Source organism: Apteryx mantelli, chromosome 8 (assembly GCF_036417845.1).
Source record: "Apteryx mantelli isolate bAptMan1 chromosome 8, bAptMan1.hap1, whole genome shotgun sequence".
Classification (NCBI taxonomy): Eukaryota; Metazoa; Chordata; class Aves; order Apterygiformes; family Apterygidae; genus Apteryx; species Apteryx mantelli.
The window spans coordinates 24,770,614-24,793,893 of NC_089985.1; the positions used below are offsets into that span (position 1 = coordinate 24,770,614).

The 23,280-nt window shown below is 38.7% G+C and overlaps 1 protein-coding gene across 1 annotated transcript; it reads left to right on the forward strand.

The window, feature by feature from the left end:
- Positions 1–722: 722 nt before the first annotated feature.
- Positions 723–23,057, forward strand: GTF2B (general transcription factor IIB). Its single transcript, XM_067300961.1, has 7 exons — positions 723–800; positions 3,535–3,641; positions 15,757–15,890; positions 19,614–19,760; positions 19,897–20,026; positions 20,632–20,913; positions 22,575–23,057. The coding sequence occupies exons 1-7, from the start codon at positions 784–786 to the stop codon at positions 22,706–22,708; spliced, it is 951 nt and encodes a 316-aa protein (XP_067157062.1). The 5' UTR covers positions 723–783; the 3' UTR covers positions 22,709–23,057.
- The last annotated feature ends 223 nt before the right edge of the window (positions 23,058–23,280 follow it).

Sequence of the window (23,280 nt, forward strand, 5' to 3'; positions counted from 1 at the left end):
TCTGGTATTTAAGCAAGCTGCTGGAGTTTGCCCAGAAATGGCTGAGCCATGGGCACGTCCCGTGGGCAGCTCTGCTTGGAGCAGTGAGCAGCATGGTAAGGAGCAGCCTGGGAGCAGGAGCTTCACTGGGAAGGTCTGTCCGCAGCTGGGGCTTAAGCTTGTCCTGCTCCTGCCCTCGGTGTTAGGTCGCTGCTTGTAGAAGCGGGAAGCTTCATCACCCCAAGGACCGGGGCTGGGTTGCAGCTCCGTCACCTAGACAAACGGCAGAAATAAACACTTCTTAAATGACTGTGGGTTTGGGGGTGCACAACCCAACATAGCTGCCACCTACCACAGCCCTGAGTCATGGGAGCAAGTCAGCAGAAGTGCTGCGTGCTCCGAGGGCGAGGGCCGCAGTTTGAGGCATCAGATGGGGCCTGGGGCACCTGAGCGGTTAGGCCTGGGGGCCAGAGACGCAGGAGACCTGCAGAGGCGAGAGCAGCCCTGGCGCAGCGGGCCCGGCTCGCACCCGGCAGCCCCTGCCCCCTCAGCCTCAGCGCTCCCGGGGTAGCTCAACCAGCCCGGGGAGGGCTCAGGTATGGGACCCCCCTGCCGCTGTGAAAACACCAGGATTTTAAAAATAGCCCGCGCTGCGCGCAGGCCGCGGCCGCGTCCCGCCCGCCTGTCCCTTCGCGCGGCCCGTAGCGAGCGCCCGGCGCGGCCCCGCCCAGCCGCAGAGGGTATATAAGGGGGAGCGTTGGGAAGCCGCGCGACTCCTCGTAGGGGCCGCGGCAGGGAGGCGAGATGGCATCCACCAGCCGGTAAGAGAGGGAGGGAGGGAGGCGGGCGGCGCGGCGCGGCGCGGCCGCTCCGCCGGGGCCGGCGCGCGGGAGGCCCCGCCATCTCTCCGCCGCCGCGGCGCAGCAGAGAAAATGGCCGCGTTGCCCCTGCCGCCGCCCGAGGGGGCGCCGACGGCCATCGCCGGTGCCCGGCTCCGCTGCCGGCTCGCGGGGCCCGGGCTCCGCTCGGCTTTCCCGTGTCCCGGCGCCGCCCCGCGCGCGGCTCGCGGCCTGGCCGGCGGCCTGGGAGGGCCGCGGGGTCGGGATTCCCCGACTGGGCCGAGTGCCGGGGCCGCGGTGGCCGCTGCTCCCCGGCTCGCGGCTTTATGTGGCGGCTGCACGGTGGCGCGCGGAGAGGAAGCGAGCGTTTGGGGGACGTCGGACGGTTTCTGGCTTGGTTCCGGGGGCTCCTTGTTGTTACAAACTTCGTGTTACTATTTTTAAAATTGTTGCTGGCATTTTAGGTGGAGCCGCGTCTTGCTGTAAGGCCAAGCCCGTGCCTCGGCGCCGGGCTGCCCGCTGCCGAGAGCCACCTTCGGCAGAGGGGGTGGCTCTGGGCCGCGGGCGCGGCGCGCCGCGGCGCCGGCAGCAGGGTGTCCGCGGCTCCCGAGGGCCGCGCCGGGCCCCGCGGCTGCTGCTGCGCGCCCGGGGCGCTGCCTTGGCCCCGGAGCGGGCGGCTCTGCGCGACTGGGCCGGGTTATCGGGTCCTGAAACTGCGTTTCGTTTTGAGGTTCCCGTGCTAAATCTGAATCGGCGCTAGGCCGGCGGCCAGACGGGTCCCAGTGTCTGAATTATGCCTTTTCCCTGGAGCGTGTCAAGGTTTTCTTTCAAGTCAGGAATGAAGGCCCACAGAGTGAAGCGACTGTATTATTCTGCTAAACCTGTCCTACGATCCAGTGAGCTTTTTCTAGTACTCCTGTTGCAACTCTAGAGCTGTTTACTGAGATTGACCTTTATACATGTCGTGCATTTTGCTTCAGTAAAATTGTCCTAGTATGTCGAGCATGTATGCTACAAGGAGAACAGTGTATGTGCCTGTGTATGCAAGTTCTGGAATTAACAGATTAATTCTTGCAGTCAATGTAAAGTCAGAAACAAAAATACTGATAGATTTCTGTGAGGCTTCTGTTTTTTGTTTTTTTTTTCCTTTCATTTAGTATTTCACTAGCCCTTTGCGTAATGCCAAATGTCAGATGGTTGCACATCATGCTTTGTCAACAGTTTTGTCTTGTCATATGAACTACTAGCTGGGAGTAGTGAGAAGGAGAAAGTAGTTCTGAGAGCCTTTATGTAATATTTTGAACAGAGTTTACATCTAAAGATCTTGTACAAACATGTTCTTTCTAAAGGCTTTATTAATATTACCAAAGTTGGTTTTTAATTTCAGTTTTGACTCTTTGAAAGGTGTTTTTCCAAATAGCTATTGGATTAAAATGTTTAATTCTTTTGCTTTTGACACATCAGAAATATCTAAAAAAATGAAAATCAAGATCTGCTATATTGACTTGGTTGAAGTAATGGACCAGTGGGAAAGGGAGAGGTCAGATGCATTTAACTCTTTAATAGGATGTTTTCTACATTTATAAGGATTAGTAATTATTTTTAGGCACTACCAGTTTTAGGTTGGCGAGTACTCGGGCAAAACTGTTTTGTGATCAACCTCCATATTCTCTGCTTCTTAACTAAAGGAAAATGGCTTTGTTCAATATCTAAAAATTCCAGTTCTAAACACAGATTATTCTGATTTTGAAATGATAATTGTTTTACAGAGTTACTTTACATTCATTCCTAGTTTGAATGAGGTATTTAATTTTAGAATTTTTTGTTTCTTTGTGTGTTTATGTGTGTGCTAAACAGTGTTAATGCTGGATATAGAAATTTTTATTTTACGTCTTCTCTAGCTCTTGAAGATGCATAGGTGTGGAAGAGTTGCTTGTTATCAAAAGCAGTTGTCATATAATCCCTTTCATGAACTGATTCATTCTTTTATCTCACTTTACTAATACTGTTTTTCATTAAGATCTTACAATTGATGAGCTGTGTTTAATTTATAAAGCCTAGTAAGCCTAGTGTGAAGTGGGCTTTTTCTTCAAATATTCAAAAATAAAAAAGCAATAGTTATATCAACTATTTCCTAAAAATGATGTTTAGTGCACTATTTACTGAATTGAGGACCTGATTATTTTGGTCTGATAAGAATGAGAGAACACTGATTTAGCAATCACCACTGACTTTTTGTGGAGTCTTACCTGGTGGTAGACTATGAGCTAGACCACAATCACATCTATTACTTAAAACTTTAATGCTTTCATTTTGAAGTTTTGTGTTTCTGATGCAAGATAATTCAGAAAAAAAATCAGAATTTAAGATGAACTTAAGTCACATCTGTCAAATGTAGTGCTACAGCATTTAAATAAAAGGTGGATTTCAAGTTTTTAGGTTCATGTTATATTCTGTAATTTAAATCTCTATAAATCCTGTATTATTAATTTTTTTTCTTAGCACTAGTACTTTCAGTAGTGTTTATTGTCCTCTAAAAGTTTTGTTTTTAAACTAACTGGTTCATTTGTACTGTGAATAATGAATATCATTAAAGGAATATATCTTTATATGCCTATTACTGCAGTTTTGCTCTTTGGAACTTGAAATCAGTTTTGGATATGTAGCCTGTTTGATTAAAGATAGCAAAGATTAATACTTCTAATTTTTTTCTTAGTTTGGATGTACTTCCAAGAGTGACTTGCCCAAACCATCCAGATTCTATTTTAGTAGAGGATTACAGAGCTGGTGATATGATCTGTTCTGAGTGTGGGCTAGTAGTAGGTAAGTAGCTATTCATATTTTTGTGGGTTACCATAGAATTTCAATTGTGCATATATGTTTGTTTTTTCACAAAACTTGTCTGTGATAATTTGAGTGTTAAAAGGTTTTTCTTGATGCCTGAATATTTCCTTTTGTTGCATATGTATTCCCTTGGCTATAAACTTGCCATTTTGAGTAGTTCTTCTTATGGTAATGACTTAATGTTATTAAACAAAGTGATCAGTCTCTCCTTAAAAAGACTGAACAACTGTAGATACATTGTCATTTTGGATAAGAATATTATGTTGTCCTAGTCAGTGTTCTGTCTTTAATCATGAATGTTTCAGTCAGGAAGATGTAAGAAATGTAATAAAAGCTCTTAGTCAAGTAACTTGCTTACAAAAAAATTTATTTTCCCATTGGTTAGAGGTTATCTTCTGCCGTGAAGGATGACTCTTTATATTCTTGCCAACACTTGTTTTTGTTAATTACATCTCCTAAGGCTTTTAATACTATCCGAAGTAAATATCCATTTTTTCCTTTGGAATTTTGCTGATCCCTTTTATTCAGTTCATCATGTGGCAGAAACTTCTACAGACTGAATTATATTTGTAAATAAAATGGAATATTTAAAACCAAAAAGCCTTTTAGGTGTTGTCTTTCTGTTTGAGTGAGAGAGGAAAAACCACTTTGTTGTGTAACATACCATGTCTATTTTTATGCATCTCTTTTTAAGATGAATTTTTTTTTTGGTCCTCATACGTAGGAAACTTTTTATGCTTCTGGTAGAACCATTCTTTAAACCTCATTTATTTCTATTAAATTTTTTTTAGACACATGTTGACCAAAATAAAATTCTGTGTTTTGATAGTGGGTGTTCAGATGATTTATTCAATGATATTAAATATTCAAATGGTTTTGTACCCCTCGCTCCTACAGTGTAATGATATGCTTTTCGCTTTTGTCTTGCACTGAATTAAAGGTTTTCATTCAGCTGTTAACATAAAGCTGAAGACTTTCCTGAGTTGCAGAAAATTTAGTACCAATTCCTTAAGCCAGGTGACTAAAATATGCATTTGTTCTTTATGCAAAAAACAAACAAGCGTCCATATAGTTTATTAAAATAAATATCAAAATATTAAAATGCTGGTACTAGTTATTTTGTTTAAAATGTTGAATCCATTTGAAAGGCTGTAAGTAAAATGACTGTCCAGACCAGTGAGCATTAATTGCTTTGTTAAAGAAGGGCCAGTTTAAGTTGCATGAATTCTGATGGCTAAAGATACATGAATCATGGCAGATTGGCTTGTTGAAAATGCAAATGTCCGCAGTGATATTTCCTGTTGAAATGTGGTAATAGGCTTCTAGGCTCTTGCTTAAAAATATTTTGATCAGTGTTCAGTTTTTGGCATGGCTGCTCTAGAAGTTGAACCAAATTTTAGAAAAGTCCGCCTTGATCAGTTCATAACTTTCAAGATGATGATGTCTGTAGAAGAAGAGGGAAAGGTTTGGCTTGCCTCTTGATGGTGCGTTTTATTTTAGAGCCTTTGGAGTCTATCACAAAGCTCACTTCATGTACATTCTGTTTTGCAGTCACAAGATATTCTTGTTTTAGAGATTTACTTTTTGCTGTGTTTTGAATCAGTAGCTTTGGAGATTTCTTTAGTTCAAGTAATCATAATTTTTGATGAGCAAAATCATTAGAATATTAATACAACCTTGGCTGAGTTGAATTTTTTAAGGACTTCTGTTTAAAATGGACTTTGGTCTCTTTCAGGCAACATTACTAGTAGGGAAAAAGTGTTTTTTCTTAAGCTTGGAATGTTTTTTAAATAGGACTCTGGATTTAACACTAGGCATTTTTAACACTTACTTTCATTGTGCTGATCGTTCTTATTTTGTCTTCCTTCAGCATTTTAGTTTTCCTGCATATGTCCAGTTCATTACTTTGGGTAGATAGCAGCTTGTTTGGAAAACTAATTAAATCAGATGAAGATAAATAATTGAAGAGTGCATCACCAAACAGGAATGTGAATATTTAACATAGTTTCCTCTCTTGGTCTTTTAGGAAACTTAGAGGAGGAGAAAAACAATGCAATTCTTGATGCCTGTTTTTTGGAGTAGGGGTGTTCTAAAGGAATGAAGACAAAATCTTATTCCCAAATGAGAAAACTTTTATGTATTTGTTGCAGACTCCATATGACACATGTTCACCTTAAGAGAGCTAGTGATTTCATTTCCTGTTTCTAGACAGGAAAGTCATGCATTTGTGTTTCCTTTCTTTGAGCTTGCATAGATCATGACATGTGGCTGATGTGAATAGGACCTTGTCTAACATGTTTTGGGTTGCAAGTTAGTGAGATTTTTGTCACTGAAGAGGATCGGTCAGAAAAGTGTTTAAAAAAAGAAAACACTTCAAAAACTAACCTAATATAATCTGCAGCCAAACAAATGTTAGATTCACTTTAAAATGTTGTCATTTCAGTGTCTTCAGAGCACTGCTGGTGTAACTGGACAGAATGGTAAATAGTGAATGTGTGCAGAACTTACTGTCATAAAGCACACAGTGATAATTTCACTTAACCTTTTTCGTATGATTTGGCTGAAATCAGAGTTAACAGTCCTTGACTAAACTAAGTGAATTTCCAGGTGATGTTCCTATGTGGTCAAGTACTGAAGTTTTCAAGTATTTGTGGAGAAAGTGGATTTTTGTTTGTTAAATGTAAAATAGAGCTTGTCATAGGATAAAATAGCTGGTGCATTGCTTCCAAAACTTGAAAATTAACTTTTCTTTCTTTTTGGGGTGTGAGGTGAATCGATACATTAGTATTAGGACTGCGATTGCATTGATTGGGTATGTAGCTGAAAGAGAGGGGCGAAGCAATACGAAAAGGACTGGGGGGTGACGGGAGGAGCTGATCCTCTCTTTTGTAACGGTTGAATCCGGTGACTTAGGTAGACCTGTATGTTGGAAATGTTGTTTTTAAATGATGTTTTAAGAGAGATTTGTAACATCTAAGTTGGTTTACACTGCTAGGTGGTGTTCTTAATGTCTTGATAAAATTAAAATTTTAAGTTACATCTACTATGATGTTTTTTCTTTGCACAATATTTTTCATGTGTTCTAAATCAACTCTGCTGTTTTGCTGTATAGTGTTAAGACAGCATTAAATCTTCTGATATCAGTATGACTGAAGCTAATTTGTGCTTCAGTCAACTTAAAAACTCATCTGCCTTCTCATTATTATCCTTTTTTTTCCTAGGTTAGCTTCTGTTCTATCTTTTCCTGGTTACTGTTTCCTACTTGCTAACTGTCCATCCTGCTACTTAATTTCTTTTTGTATGAAAAGCAGTCAAAGACCAAAACTGCAATTATCCTTGGAATTTATGTATTAATCTAAATTGACATGCATCTGAAATGCTACAAGAATATGTCCCAAGTATATCTGCTGTCATAAATCTGTTGCAAAATTTGCAACAGTCTTGTGTTTTATTATATGTACTGTTCTCAGGAAAAATCATTCTAGATTATATGGTAAAGTATACCTGTTAATGTGCTGGCCTAAGAGTTTGTGCAGAAAGTTCGTAGTTTGGAGGGGTAGTTAGTTCTGTGCTCACTTAAAACATTGACCATATCTCATTGTTCAGACAGACTTGGCACGGGGAGAAGTCTTTCTTTCAAAAACACATGGCTAGTAAATCTTCTCTCTTGGCAGGTATTTTGCTTAATGCCTTTCAGAAAAGACGGTAAAAAAGGATGAAATACTCCTGATTTACCAGAAGGGACTTAGAAAGGCAGAATAAAAGTGGAATACAAAGCACTGACTTTTCTTAATATAACAAAAAAGAGGTGAGCTGAATTTCAGTCGGAGGGTGTAAGAACAAGCCTAGTGGCATATGCAGCTGTGCGCAAGGGGGGAACTGGACAGGAGAAGTGTGGCTGTGAATCTGCTCTGGTTGTTAATGTTCTCATCAGAAGCATGTGGTGATTTGGAGAGAATGGGTCTGTTTTTTCTATCTCTTGTTGCAAAATACTATTCAGGAGCTCTTACCAAAATAACAATTAGTCTTTCAGATAAAGTTGACACCTGCTTAATGATATTCAGAGTTTAATATCCGTTTAAAGATCCCCCCCACCCCCGGATGCAAGAGCATTTGTTTAGTTTTGGACTGCTTCCTTCCTCATTTAAATGTTCCTTCTCTTATTAATCAAAATGAGAAGTTGTAAATTCTCTTCCTACCTTTGGAATGAAATTTAGGTGATGCAAGGTAAATACTGGAAGTGCTGAAGTTAAGCCCTGAGTCTGAATTGATGGATACCTCTTACACAGTAAACAAGTTATACTGCTGAGATTTACTGTCACGCTATGAAGGCTATGAAGTGACTCGCCCGTCACTTATAAAAGTTTAAGTCAGCAAACCATATGCCTGAAACCAAGTCTTGCAGATTTTTTCAGGATACAGGAGGGAAAAATATTTGAAAAATATTTGAATACTTTTTATCCAAAGCATCTTAAATCGGTAGGAAAGAATACCTTTCTGATTTAAGACTTTCTTTAAACTTCTGTGTAGTTTCACTAGATGTTGTCCTAGTGTTAATGTGCAGGAGTTGCAGCAGTGAGCATTTTATTCTCATTGTTCATTAAGCGTTAAGTGCTAATTGGTTAGCTCTGTCTGCTTCAGTACACAAGTCTGGCTTAGAGAAGAACCATACTTCTTGGATAGATTTAATAAAAAGCAAAGTCTTTCTTCAGGTAGTGTGAATCCTTATGTACAAATCAACTTGCCAAAGCTTTGAGTTAGATTATGACCTATATTCAGATGTTTGCTCCATGTCCTGTGTATACATGAGTGTTCAGTTGAAGAATTTTGGAAAAACTGTTCAATAGCTAGCCTATCTTGTGGTCAGAGTCATAAAATGACTGTCATAAAATTCTGTGAGAGTATTGTTGGCTAATGTTTCTAAAAGTTGAGATCTAAAGGGCTTGTCTTAAATTCAGGTATGGTCTATGTAGTGTAGATAAGATTTATTAACTTTTCCATAAATACTTTTTCTGTAAAATAGAAAACTGGAGTAGGAAGGGATATTTCATAATTGCTACTCTGCTGGCCAGTTCATCACTGAAGCTCTCATCGTCATCAGGGATAAGATTGATTGATTGTGTGTGTGTGTCTCTCTCTCTCTCTCTCTCTCTCTCTCTCTATATATATATATATATATGTGTGTGTATATATATATATATGCTTGTTTTCTGAAATAAACCAAATAAATTTACTTTAGTTGTTGATAGTATCATGTAAGTGAAGAGCTGTTTAAGCACTTTTAAATTCTGTCCAGTAGAGAGCAGTTGTAGCTATTGTACTTGTAATACTTTTCTTCCTCCAAATGGTGAAAAGTATGTTCATAGTTACCTGTTTCTGTGAGTGTTCTTAACACCCACAACTTAAAATTTTAAATTTCAATTAAAAAAAAATTACAAAAATGAAAAGGCAAATAAGCTTTAGATATGAATATATATTAGAACCTTAAATAGTTAGTACTTTCCTGCTTAAAGTCTAAGACCACTAAAGTGTCTGATAAAAGTTTGTCCTTGAAACTAAAACTTTTTGCATCCATAGGATAATTAATTATGAAGTATGCTGATACTTACAGAAATATTGAATAGAGTTGATTTTTGCTTGAACATTCATGGATACTTTACAAACAGAACTTGAAATATGAAGAGAGCTATTTGCTAGCCCTTCTCAGTCAGCATTTCAAATAATCTCTTTCAAGTCTAACTTATTTCAGTTTCTTAAAAAAAGGATGATTGTTTTAGCTGTTTCAGAAATGACATTTGTATCAGTGGAAGCTTAGGCTTTAGATGTCTGCAAGTTTTGAAGTGTCAAAGATAGGGATATACAGTTCTTAATGTTATGAAAACTTAATGTGAAAACAAAGTGTAAAGCTTGCATATTTCAAACACCTTTTACTTTGGAAATGAAGCATTTGATATCTTTGGCAAGCTTTTATGAGTCAGGAAGCTTATTTGATATCAGTGAGCTTCTCTGTTTCTTTGAGTGCCTCTTACCGTTTCTTATGTGGGTTAGTGACTTGATTATACTTAATGTTAAAATTTGCTGTTCTAGTTTGAATAAAACAATAAGATTAAAATTTGACAGTTCTGCGTTTGTAAAACTTAGGCCATCTACTAAGAGGTCAAGAAATGGATGTTTCTAGTTGTATTTAATTTTGAACCCTCTGATGTGCAGAGTAGTATTTGCTGTTCCGACTGGGGTTCTGATCTGATGAAGCAAAGCTGGGGTAGTGCAGTTCTCAGTTATCTGCTCGAAGGTTGCCAGTTTCAGTGGTAATGCAGTGACTAAGTTACTTTTCTTTGATGGGTTATTCCTGTTTCAAATAGTCATTCTTATTGACAATAGCTGTAGTGTATTTAGTTTTACGTGAGTCCCTTTTTCTCTTCATCACAGAATCATTTCTTCCTCTGTGGCACCTAGGAAAAGATAATTAAGAGATGATATTCAAATTTTGTTTTACAAATAATGCGCACTTTCTTAAAAATTTATAGAAAAATAGTGCAGCCCTGCCTGTATGCTGAGTCAAGGCATCTGTTAAAATATGTTAAAATAAAAGATGTTTTTTAAGTTTCTCTTCTGAATTTTATGACTTCTTTGAACTGCAAGACCAGATTGTTCTTCTTTGGGAGTGATGAATTATCTGTTGGTTCTGTATCAAAGACTGAATTAAAGGCTTCTGCCAGAGACAGAGTAAGTTTCCACAAACGTCTGCGTTTTATGTCTCATGGATCTAGATTGCTGAGGACTCCTGACTTCTGAAGTGAACTAAGATTGGTGAGCACATCTTATCCACTAACTTGAGTGGGGCTGCAAGTGCTGAAGCATATATTTGGCTATCTGTCATCATTTAGTCAGTCTCTGGTAGTACATTAGGAGCAGAATCTCCAGTAGCTGCCCTCTTTTACCAGGCCTTGTAATAAGCATTGTTTTTGGCATGATGTTTCCTGTCCCCAGATCGGGGACATTTTCCAGTTGGTGGCTTCTAGGTTGGGAACCAAGATGGTTGAGAGCCATTACGAAGAATGCTGTGTTTTTGAACATCTCAAAGCCTGGTCTAGTTCTATTTACTGTTTCAGCTGGAACGTATGAATAGACTGGTGTTGCTATTGGTGATGATGCTGTATTTGTGGTGTTTTCAATTTACTGAAAGCAAGACCACTTTTTGCAAATAGTGATATCTTGCAAAAGACTGGAAGTTTTGTAGAAAAAGCTGTGACCATAAAACTGTGTTTTTTTCCCAATGGTTTATTCTCTGCTAACATTTTAAAACACTTTCTTAGCTAGAAATTCAAAAGCTACAGTAGGAACAGGTTCTTTTGCTTGTTGAAAACTTGGATAAAATAAAACGTTGACTACAACTACATGGGGCAGTACATAATAGAATGTGAATGTGTTGAAGTGGTTTTCTAACATAATCTTTGAATGTCCATATATGACTATAACCATAAAGTTAGATCAGTCTGCAGTAGGTAGTGTTTAGTCTTTCTTCTTCCATTTAACAGCCTGACTTGGACAGAGCATGAGGCAATAATATTTGTCAGACTCAGCTGGTCCCGGAAGGCAGTTTGACTCTCCAGGTCATGTATTTTTGAATCAAGGAGCCCTGGGGAGGCTGGTGTAGGCACAGGCGTGTCACTGGATGGAGCTCGCCTGGCTCTGTCTATGCTTTCTAGCTTGGATTCAACCCTGGGCTCTTCCAGATGTGAGCAGAGTAGCAACTTTAGAGAAGAAGAGGGAGAGCAATACCCATGGATCTGGAAGAAGGTGATAGCTGCTGCCACTTCGTTGTTTCCCATCATTCAAGGAAAACTTGCTAGCGTGGTGGTAGCTTTTGGAGTGTTTGGAGCTGTGCCCAAGTGAACGAGTCTTTCCTGTGCATTGGGACATGTGAAACAGACAGCTGGGTAGTTCAGCCTGGCGCTTCGCTGTTGCATTTCTTCCCCATTCTGTTCAGCTTGTATTCTGCTATTTAGATATTTCATTACTGTGATTTGTCTCAGCACCTCATTACTCTGGATAATAACAAAATGACTGAAATGAATTTTAATTCTGTATTTTTTTTAATTTGGCATTGTAAAATTTTTAATTAAAACATGTCTGTGCTCACTAGATGGCAGCAGATTCCTTAACTGTAGGAATGAAACAAAAACGTTCTGTAGAAACAATAGGTATTTGGTACTTTGAAGTGCAAATAAACTTTAATGCCATATATATTTTAGGATTAAAATATTAGTCAATGAGATTGTGGAGCTGGATGCAAAGTACAGCTGACATTATAGCTCCTCTGAAAATTACTTAAGACATTTAACAATACTTTCTCGTGGAACTGTTTCAAGATTGAACATGGCAAGTAAATGACACTGAGGCTTGAATTTCATCCTATTTTTGTTTTGATTAAACATCTTCAGTTTACAGCTATGTTACCTTCATATTACAGACAATATAAAAAGCAAATGGAAAACAAAATATATGCGAGTCATTGCAAGTGGAGTGCAACACTAAAATAGCTGATGTTATTTCTCTAAAAATGTAATTGCAATTTCAGAGTTATCTTCCAGTGAAAATATTTTCCTTTGAGAAATTACTTTCCATTTTGCTGAGGAAAATAGAAATACGTGATTTGTGATGTGTGTAGACATTTTTAGCTGATTTTTAAAAGTTGTTCAAAATGATATTTTAATTTTTGATATGTACCTAAGTTTAATGTTGCATTTCTGTAGTTCTTGCTCTTCTCCATTTGGCAGTTGTAAAGAAAAGCAATCTTTGTCTGAGGTTTTCTGCTCTGAATAACAGGTCTGCATTTTACTAAATGAGCTTTTTAGTTGGTGGGTAACAGGAGTCCAGTGAAATTCACTGTATCTCCCTTAGACTCCCAGTGTTAAAATCAACTAGACTGTTTTAAAAATAACTATATATTGGAAGAACTGTTTACAAAATGAAATGAAATGTGACAGTGAAGAAAAAGCTCATGTGTTCAGGAACATGCTTCATGATATCAGTCTGGCGATGGATTTTTTCAAAGATTAGGGCCCTGTAAATTCAGGGTTTTTTCCTGTACTTTGGAGGAGGAAAGAAGGATGAACTTATCTGCTTGATGAAAATTAGATAAAGGAGTATAAAGGCACAGCATCTAGTGAAATTTATTTCTGCTTGAAAAGACTATCAGAAAGAAAATTGGAAATAGTAAGGGGTAAATATGCAGTCACTCATACTTAAAACAGCTGGATAGGGTTGCCAAAACCTGTCTAATAATAATGTGAGAAAACAGTAGCTTTCAGAGAAGTACTGATTGGGAGCTTTTGTAACTCTGATGTTTAACAGTCAGACCCCATTTTCCAGGTACATGAGGAAGCCTAGTCAGTATGATATGACCCAAGAAGTCATGTTCAGGGCTTGAAATGATGGCTCAGCCACCAGTCTTCAAAGCTGATATGTGGTGATATTTTCCACTACTACTTATAAGACTGACTTTAGTATTCTAAGGCTTGTGTTTTTATCATTTATTCAAGGGTGGATCTTAATTGCTTGCCTCTAAACTAACGTCACAGTTCTGAAGTTCTTTTGTATTTTGAAAAGTTTAAAATAAAGGCCATATTTATTTGTGTATGGAGTGGGATAATTAGCTTCTTGTAGTTGAATACATGTTTTCCATCAGTAGAAACCCTTATTGACCTATTTGTTCCATTTTCATTAACATTTCTAGCTTGTGTCACGCTTCTCTTATAGCAGCCTTTTGAAGGATGGAATGCACTTAGGACTGGTATGTTTAAGTAAAACACTGGGAGTATACAGCAAAACTGTATTTCTGCAATAGCAGATTTCTTGGTGAAGTAAAGGTATTTGCATATTGCATCTTAATTATACAAATGTTTTATAATCAGTGATTTGTTCTACTTAATCTTTTCTCACTCTGTTGAAAAAGTAGTCTCAATCCTTGTTTGTAATATGTTTGCCAGAGTAGGCAGTGATATAACACTTTTTTTGTTAGAGCAGGAAAGGTTCATAACTCACAAGAGGCAGATCCCTGCGTGAGTCATTTAGGTCATTCCCACTTGTGTGGAAAAAATATTACATCATTGCCCTGTACTCAGTGTTCTATTTATACCATGCCAGAATTTTAAGTACATTTTGCTTTTTTTAGATGCAGTAAACAGTATTGGGGGGTTGTCTTAAAGTAAAGTTACTGCTAGGCCATAGAAGGAGTATTACTTAATCAAGTATTTACAGAGAGTCCAGAGGCAGAGGAGTGTGCTGTCTGCTAATTCAGGCTTGCAAGGGGGAGACCTGTGTAGTGGAAACAGTAGATCTCTGTTTTTGGGGTGTTTGGTGGTTTTTTTGTTGTTTTTTTGTGTTTTTTTTTTTTAACTCTGCTGTATTCTTAAGCTTCTAGTTTTTGATTGGTTTTTTTTCCTCTTGGTTTTTTCAAATCAGTAAAATCCTAAGGTGAAGCATAGCTGTAAACATGTATGGCTGACAAGTATTGGTGAGAGCACCTCTAACCTAGGTTTATACTCTTTAGATTGTGGAGATTTCTTATATTCATGTACGCTTTCAAATTCAAGCATATTTCCTGCATAATCTTATGTGAAGAACAAAGTTTCTCATTCAGATTAGAGTTTATTCTGAGAGTAATTGTGCAGTTGTACCACTCTGCTCCTGTATTTTCTCCAGCTTTATATCTTGTGATATTAATATCATTGTTTTTTACTCTGTTGCTCATGTTTTCATCAGGTTAAATTGGCCTCTGTGGTTTTATATGAAGCAGGCTTCCATACCAGAAATTTTTCATGCAGTCAGTACTACTTATTTTTTGCAGACATTCCCTTCACAACTCACTTAAACATTGATGAAGGTAGTGAATCTTTTCTCAGGTTTAGCAAAGCAAAGGTGGCAATTATATTGATGTTTCTTCTGGTATCCTATGCAGATGTAAATTGCCTGACTGCTAAAAATTAAAACAATGTGTTCTCTTCTTTTTGTGCTTTTTCTCTATGTGTATTTTTTTAATTTTGTAGTATTTCTCTGGAGGCAGCACACCTATGAGATGCAGCTCTACCAGATCTGTGAATAGAATGAACTATATGGGCAACAGTGTGTGGTTGTGTGGTGTTTTGTTTTTTTTTTTTTTTTTTGGTGCGTTTCCCCCCTCAAGCTGGTATCATTGTAATTACTTTAGGTTTTTGCCTGCCTCTATGGTAGGGTTGTTTCTCAATCTGAAAGTTGCTGTGACAAAGGCTTAGGTGAGTATGAGAGGGGGATTCTGCCAGGGAAGTTAGTTCATTCAGAGAATGTGGGTTTCCTGTCCCACCCCCCCCCCTTTTTTTTTTTTCCCTTTTCTCTCCTCTTCCCTCTTCTTGCTTACTCTCTGAAATTGTATTTAAACTCTTCTGGGTATAGTGGAGCAGACTGAGTTTAAGAAGAAAGAGTTGTAAATACATATGTGTTAATACTGTCAAGCATCATAAATGAAGTGGAGTTGGGCAGGATCAGAACTCCCTTCAGGAACAGAAATAGAGCTGCAAAGTGCAGTAAGGTAGGTTAGAAGGTGACACATTCCTTCTGGAGTACTAAGGACTTGGAGCTCATGCACATGAGTGATATACTACAGCTTAATGAGCTTGTGCGTGATAGATAATTCACATGTGCGCTTTTAACCCATGGCAAATGTGAGGTAACTCGTTAAGTTACAATAACTTACTCATTTTCCTAAGCTCTGAGAACCTTCATAGGCAGCAGTGACCTCCAGCTTGAAATCAAGATTTTGATTCCTTTTGTGTATTGAAGATCCCATGATACTGTTTAAGAACAGTAACTCTTTGTGTTCTGCATACATTTCCTCAATTATTTATATTTTCCTAGCAGCTCGTTTCATATGTTTTCCACTGCGTTCTATTTTATCTGGTAAAAACTTTAGTGCATTACCGTGCAAATAACTATTCTGTTTGCAGATGCCAACACATTGCCTACTTTTAATGGAGAGCTCAGATGTGTAGTTTAATGTTTGTGAAATACTTCAGAATGTTGCATTCATGCAGACTATTGCTTTCTGTGAACTCAGGTGACCGGGTCATAGACGTAGGGTCAGAGTGGAGAACTTTCAGCAATGACAAAGCAACAAAAGACCCATCTCGAGTTGGGGATACCCAGAATCCTTTGTTGAGCGATGGCGACTTGAGTACAATGATTGGCAAGGTACCATTTAAAATACTAAATTCTACTAAGTTTGAGCATTTTTGTCAAGTACGTATTTGTGTGTCTGTAGGTAAGCTATGCAAAGAACGTATTTACGTAGAAGTTTTGTCTAAACTGAACTCTTAAATTCCAATAAAACTTAGCTAAATGTGACTGCCTCTGGGGGTGGCAGGAAAGGGCTGAATCTTTCATAAGAGAAAGGTTTGTAGTGCTGTGGGGCTACCTGCCACTCTTGATGTACTGCTATAAATAGAAAAGTTGATGCTGCAGACTTTTTCAAAAAAAAAAAAAAACCAACTTGTTGACTTAGCATTCTAATATTTGATGTATTTAAGAATTCTGAAATAGTGGATACCTAGTTTTGAGGTCTCAATAGCTAGCGTTGTCCAACTAACATTTTTTTGTGAGAAATTCTGTATAAGGTTAAAATTGGAGAATCTGAAGAGAACTACATACATGTACTAACTGTTCTTTCAGCACTTAATCTAGAATTCTTTCACAATTCCAGAGTGCTCCAGAAGAAAGTATTAGATGTATATTTTGATTGAAGTACAGTTGTACAATATCGTCCTGCTGCCCTTGAGAGAAATAGCAAAACTAATCACACAAATGTATTCACTTTAATGAAGTAATGTGACCCAGATAAACATTCATTGATGTACTTTGTTATATTTTGTACTGCAAGATCCCAGTTCATAGTTGTGGATTTCCTAAATGTTTCATGCTGGCTGAGAGTTTTTTGCTCTGTTTGAAAGCCGAACAGGTGGAACTCGTGCTTTTGATGCCTTTCTTGCTGAGGTAGTCGAGACATGAGTTAAATGGAGATTCTCATAGAGACCACAGCCATAAGACATACCATTACTAAAGTCTGTTGGATCTCAGTTAAAACTCTATGGCTTCTGTTTCTCCATATAGGGAAAGGGACTCCTAACATGGCTGTCAAGGGCTGAAGCTAGCAAGCATTGTCCCTCAATCAGTTGAAGGCCCCAGTAGAAGGAAAGAGTAGATGACACGTTTAAATAGCAAATGCAGGGAGGATTGCTGTGGTTTATTTAAACAGTTGAGATGGAGGAGTATTTTCCAGCCCTTTTGTAGTTGTGAGCTGTATATTGGGATGGCTCTTGCAGAGTGCTTGTATAGATAATGCTAAGGTAAAATCCTCTGACTAATGGTACTTGCTTATAGCTATACCTCTAACTTGAATATACATAAGCAAACATTCAGAGGAAAAGGTAACCGTAAGTACTGGGAAGAAAGTTAAGGGGGGGGGGGAAGGTTTTACAGAGGACCACTACAAAATATCCTTCAGGTGCTGCACGGTGGACCAGAGAAAACCTCTGTGATGAAGGGGAATGCCTGATGGCCCTGGAAGGAGAGCAGTGATTTCTGGTAGAGGACCGGAAAGGTCCTGGCGCCTGCATAAACAGTGGGGCAGGGGACTTGCTGTCAGAAGTGGTAGGCCTTTGTTTGTGGTCACTCCCCTGACATCTGCAATGTTTTGAATAAATGCAGTTCCTGTAGGCGTTTGTCCATGGCATTAATCCAGGAGGCTGTGGTGCACATGAGAGAATGCATTGCAGAAAACAGGGGGGTAGTGCTGTCCAGGAGGGAGTCTGGCCTGAGACCTGTGCATAACTTGTGTATTTCTTGAGCCAAGGAATGTCGTTCTGGCATAATTTCTGAAAGTTGAGTCTTGTGTTGCAGGCATTTGTTTGTAATGCGTTTTGTGGCCTGAAGTTTGTTGTGCTTGATTCTTGTTCGTTGCTTACTTCTAAACCTTACTGGAAAGCTTTGGATAGCTGGAGGTGCTCATTTGGTTGAGGAAGTAGGGTTGCCTCTAGTGCAGCCCTCTGCTGTGCTGGTGCCAGGATTATTTCTGGGTGATTCCTTCAAACTTCCTTGCAGATGACAGAGTAGAAAAAGCCAAGAACAGTCTTGGGATCTAGCGTCTGTCATAGAAGGCCACTTCAAGGGGCTTACCTAGAGGGAAATGTGTGAGAGATGGTTCTGTGCCTGCATCCTAGACTTGCACAGCCACAAGAAAGTGGGTGTGCCACAGATGTGGCCCTCAACAGTAGAGGTATTGATTGAGCTCATCCGAATTGGGTATAAGTGGAGTCTTTCCTTGGCTATAATGAAGAAGAGCAGCTCCTCTGTGAGCAAGGAGTAAGTCTAAGTAAGGAGTGAGCATATTAGTGTTGGACAGCCAAAGAACATATATTAAATGTAGATGTGTGCTAAGGAAAGATTATAGAATTAGAGGCTGTTTTAAAATAGAAGGACAATTCACAAGGAATGTGGTTTGGGAAAGAATGAAGTAGAACTCTGACTCCATCTAGGTGGCTGAGAGGAATGCAGTGGTGCCAGGGTATGATCTGTCCTTTATGTTCACTGTATCCAGGCCCCTCTTTGTACCACACATGGGCATCCTGATACATTGCTGAGTATAACTTAAGAACATTGTGTGTGTATGCTCAGTGTGAATAGCCATGTTAGCAGTTGGTCATGGATCAACATCTGCTTTGTGCTTACTGGTCTTAGCAAAACAGAACAGTTGTGTAGTATGTTTTTACAGTGACCATGTCAGTTTGTTTAAATGACCAAATCTGTCAATCAGTAATGCAAGTTGGATGCCCCTGCCTAGCTGAATTGTTTGAAGGTGTCAGCAAGGAATAAATGCATGCTGATTCAGGGTAATCTGTGTTTCTATTCAATTTGGAGTTGCTGTGAAGAAGCTCCTCTTTGCTTGAGAGAGCTCTCACAACCGCGTACACCGTGACAGCAAATGCATGATGACTTCAGAAGAGCAATGCCCACAATTGATGTTGAACTTACAGGCGATGTTCTTCTGATTATGAGCTATCACTAATCTGATCCAACATTGTTTGTCAAAGGCATGTTTCAGTGTGATAGCTAATTGAAGGCCGTAAACATTTTAACTCCCCTTAGTTAGGCAAGATTGGCATATTTAACAAAAGAATGCATTTGCACTACCAATTGTAAGGTACCAGAAATGTACGTTGGCAGTTTGTGTTGAAGTTTCCAGGCTGAACTGTTGGATCCTGTTTTTCCTAAGACCTCAAGCTTTTCTTTTAAGAGGTACTTGGTTTCCTTTTACAGGCAGAATACACAGCTTTTTGCATGTTGCAACAACCAAGACTTGCTACTTCTAGAAGGCAGAACATCAAATCAGATTTGAATAGGTCACTGAATTGGGTACTTATTTGTCCATGCATTCATTTCCATATTTAAGTTATCATTATAACAACTGGTCTCTAGTTGGCCATAAAACTTTATTCTTCTGAATCAGTGGTCTGCCAGAGAGAGTGCAGATGCAGCCCAAATGACATAGAGGTTACATAAAACTTAATCTTGGACCTCAGCAGTGGTAACCGGAGTATTGAGACACATTGCCTACATATTATTCATATTTTATTCTTTAAACTACTCTTACTTTAGGAAAGAAAAATCCATGCATAATCTCTGTGCTCCTTGGAAATCAATTCTCAATTTCAGTCAGCTTTTTTTTTTTTGGACAGACTTTTGCAAAGTATAGAACATGACATCTGGAACAATGCTTGATTGTGTGATTTACTTCAGTCATGTATATTTGCATAACTGTTCTAGCCTAAAGCTTTGAATTAGGGTTTATAAAGCTGAAAGGTGTTTGTAATGAGGAGGAAGTCACTTGTGTTTCACTGACAATAAAATCTTTCTTTTCAGGGCACAGGTGCAGCAAGTTTTGATGAATTTGGAAATTCAAAGTACCAGAATCGCAGAACTATGAGTAGCTCTGATCGTGCAATGATGAACGCTTTTAAAGAAATTACGAACATGGCAGACAGAATCAACCTCCCTAGAAATATAGTTGTAAGTTCATGTCTCCATTCCTTAAATTGTTCTGGCATTGACTTAGTTAGCATAATATAATGAGCACATGAATTTTTGATATTGCTGCTAATTAAATGGCCCAGAGTTAATTAAATTTAGTCTTCTTGCTTTGAAGGATCGAACAAATAATTTATTCAAGCAAGTGTATGAGCAAAAGAGCCTGAAGGGAAGGAGTAATGATGCTATTGCTTCTGCTTGTCTCTACATAGCCTGTAGGCAAGAGGGTGTTCCAAGAACATTTAAAGGTAAGCTTTCAGTGATACAGAGTCAATTTTACTCTAAAGTAAAATAAATATCTAGTTACTGGTACCATAGGATGTTGGTTGTCTCTTATTCCTGGACTTTTTCCTGAATTGGTTGTTCTCAGCTATAGCCCACCTTTGAAAATAAGTCTACAAAACTTGTTAAATTCGGCAAGTGGGTAGGCTCTCAGGCATGAATTTTTTGGTGATAATACACTAAGAAGATTACCATTCAAGATTCATTCTCAGTATTGGTGGAATTTAAAAGGTATTGCCAGATCTGAAGATGATGAGGACTGTTCTAGTTAAATTTGAACCAACAGCTCTGATAAGTATGTGCATGTTTCCTGATGGGGATGCAACTTTGGCATTGAGTAGCAAATTTTCCCTATTAAGCAAGCTGTATGTATTAGCTGCTTATGGAACAGTTTGCAGTGACTTAACTGATTATGAAATTTCACAAGTGTGCAAAACTTCTTATTTGGTGGTGGTGGCTTTCATGACATTGACCTGATTTGTGGTGTTAAAATATATGGTGAATTGAAATTGCTTATGTTGGGAGAACAAATGCCATCAAGCCTGCAGTTTAATTTTTTCTCTTTGTTTAGAAATATGTGCAGTGTCCAGGATTTCAAAGAAGGAAATAGGCCGGTGTTTTAAACTTATTTTGAAAGCTCTTGAAACCAGTGTTGATCTGATTACAACTGGAGACTTCATGTCAAGATTCTGTTCAAATCTGGGTCTTCCTAAACAAGTACAAATGGCAGCAACACACATTGCCCGTAAAGCTGTGGAATTAGATTTGGTTCCTGGGAGGAGCCCTATCTCTGTAGCAGCTGCAGCTATTTACATGGCATCACAAGCCTCTGCGGAGAAAAGGACACAAAAAGGTAAAACTTCACTTTTTTTTTTTTAATACCTTCTTTCTTGAAAGAGAATTCAAATTTACTGTAAAACTTGGATGAAGTCTGTAGAAGTAGTGATACACTACCATTTTAGTGGGATGCAGCATGGATCAAATCAGGATGGACACCCCCCATTACAGACTGAATAATTAGCTATATCCATGTAAACTGAGTTCATTTTCTTCTGGCACTAGTACTTGGATGTTTAAATGAAATGTGCTTGTTTGCATGCATAGCTCTAACTTTACCTATGCTAGTATTTGTGTGCGGATTTTCTCCTGCTCTGAAATATTCAGCGTACAAACGTGGTGGCAGTTGCAGCTAGTATTAGTGGCTTTAGTTTATACGCTAACTTAATTCCTGGCTGCCAGAATGATTTAAGATTATCTAAATTAGTATCTATTCCTTGCCTTCTCTCAAGCCTGCGATGAAGACCAAAGGTTGGCGGGACATTAGGCTTGGCTGTGGATCACCTTTGATGTTATTCCCCCTGTTAGGGTAGCTATTAGAAAGCCAGTGAGAGTGTCGAGGCTGTTTTAGAGCATCAGAATAGCCTCGAGCAGCTTTTTAGGGGGTCAAGAGAAGGGGAAGTAAGGTTGAGCATTTTTTTATTAGAATTTGGTGTGATGAATGGATCAAAATACTAGCAGCTGATTATGGAAGCTCAGTTGATATTTCTCTGGTCCAGTTCAGATCAGACATATGTTTATTAAAAAAAAAAAAAAAAAACCTATAAAATCTAGCAGCTTTTTAGTGGAGAGCTGCTTTTAGGTAAAGAATAGAGTCTTTTCTCTCCGTCAGGTTACATACGATGCATTGTTCTGCACTAAGCATTGCTTATTCTGTCTATGGTGCTTTCATCATGTTGGCAGTTTCCTGGGATTGTGAGTGATCTAAGTAGTGCTGTGCCTTCATCCTTGCTCACCTTGAGCTATTTGATTATATCTCCTAAGAGTCTTCATTAAAACAAAAAAAGTCAGCTGCCTGTCACTGATACGTACATGCCTGTGTACTCCTTCAGTGTCCACAGACAATGCTGAAGGCTTTTGTGCATTTCAAGATTTGAAATTCCAACTTTGGTTAAATCTCGAATAAACTAAGTTCCTGCGTATCTCAAACAAGCATTTCCTTTGCTTATTAAACACTAGCTGGCTCTATACCTCTCCACTGGAGTATTTCTCTTCGTGTTTTAAGTCAGCTGCATTTCATGTCTAGCTGAAGGTGTTACTTTTTGCCTTGGCTTTCTGCTGTTTTTGCTTGTGTTTAATTACAAATTAATTAATTTTGTGCAAAAATCAAGAGCTTGATGCTGACAATGATTTATTAGAATATTGTTGGATATATGAAGACTTTGCAGTAGATGGTTTTTTAATGACTTTCTCACTCTTGGCCCTCTGTCAATTTGAAACTGATTTTAATCCAGGATGGATAGCACATGTTGAATTATGGCATGTGAAAAGACCAACTTTGTGAATTCTGTACAAAATATTAGTCACTATTTTTAAACAATTTTTTCCAGGCTTTTGGGTGATTTATGAAAGTAGCTCAATGTGTAGCACTTCTTGATTAAATTATGCCTGCTGGTTTCTTCAATACAAATGGCAATAGAAAAAACAATAATCATATTTGTCTGCTTTTTGTCTTAGAAATTGGCGATATTGCTGGTGTGGCTGATGTTACGATCAGACAGTCTTACAGGCTGATCTATCCTCGAGCTCCAGATCTCTTCCCAGCAGACTTCAAATTTGATACCCCAGTAGACAAACTACCACAGCTGTGAAATTTCAGAGGGTTACTTTTAATTTCTATTAAAAAAAAAACAACTTGATTTTTGCCTATAATAAAGGATGTACAAAGTGTTAATATTGAGTCTTCATGTTGTGGAACTGGAGGATATGGAGACCAAACATAACTGCTGGAACGCAGCACACATTCCAGGGGTAAACAAACTCATTGTGTGGCATTTTGTATGTATATATTAGTGGAAGTAAATATTTAATGACTGTTGCAACAAGCTTAATTTCATATTGTTGTACTTATTTAGATTTCTTTTGTAGGGATCTAGTAAAATGTATTTTGGAAAATTGAAATTATTATGTAATTCCTGAATAAACTGTTTTCCAAAAACACTTACCATCTTGTGAATATCACTACAGCCTGACACGCACATACTGTTCTGCATGCTGAGAACTGGAATGCAGTCTGATGGAATGGTAGAGTTAGCTTCATACTTATGGACTTAGTCACAAGGATACTTAAATGTGCACTTTCTTGGCAACTTTTAATCTCTAGTGTGCCTTTAATATTTGTAGTTAGCTGCAATTTACAGTATGAAAGACTTAACCCAGAATG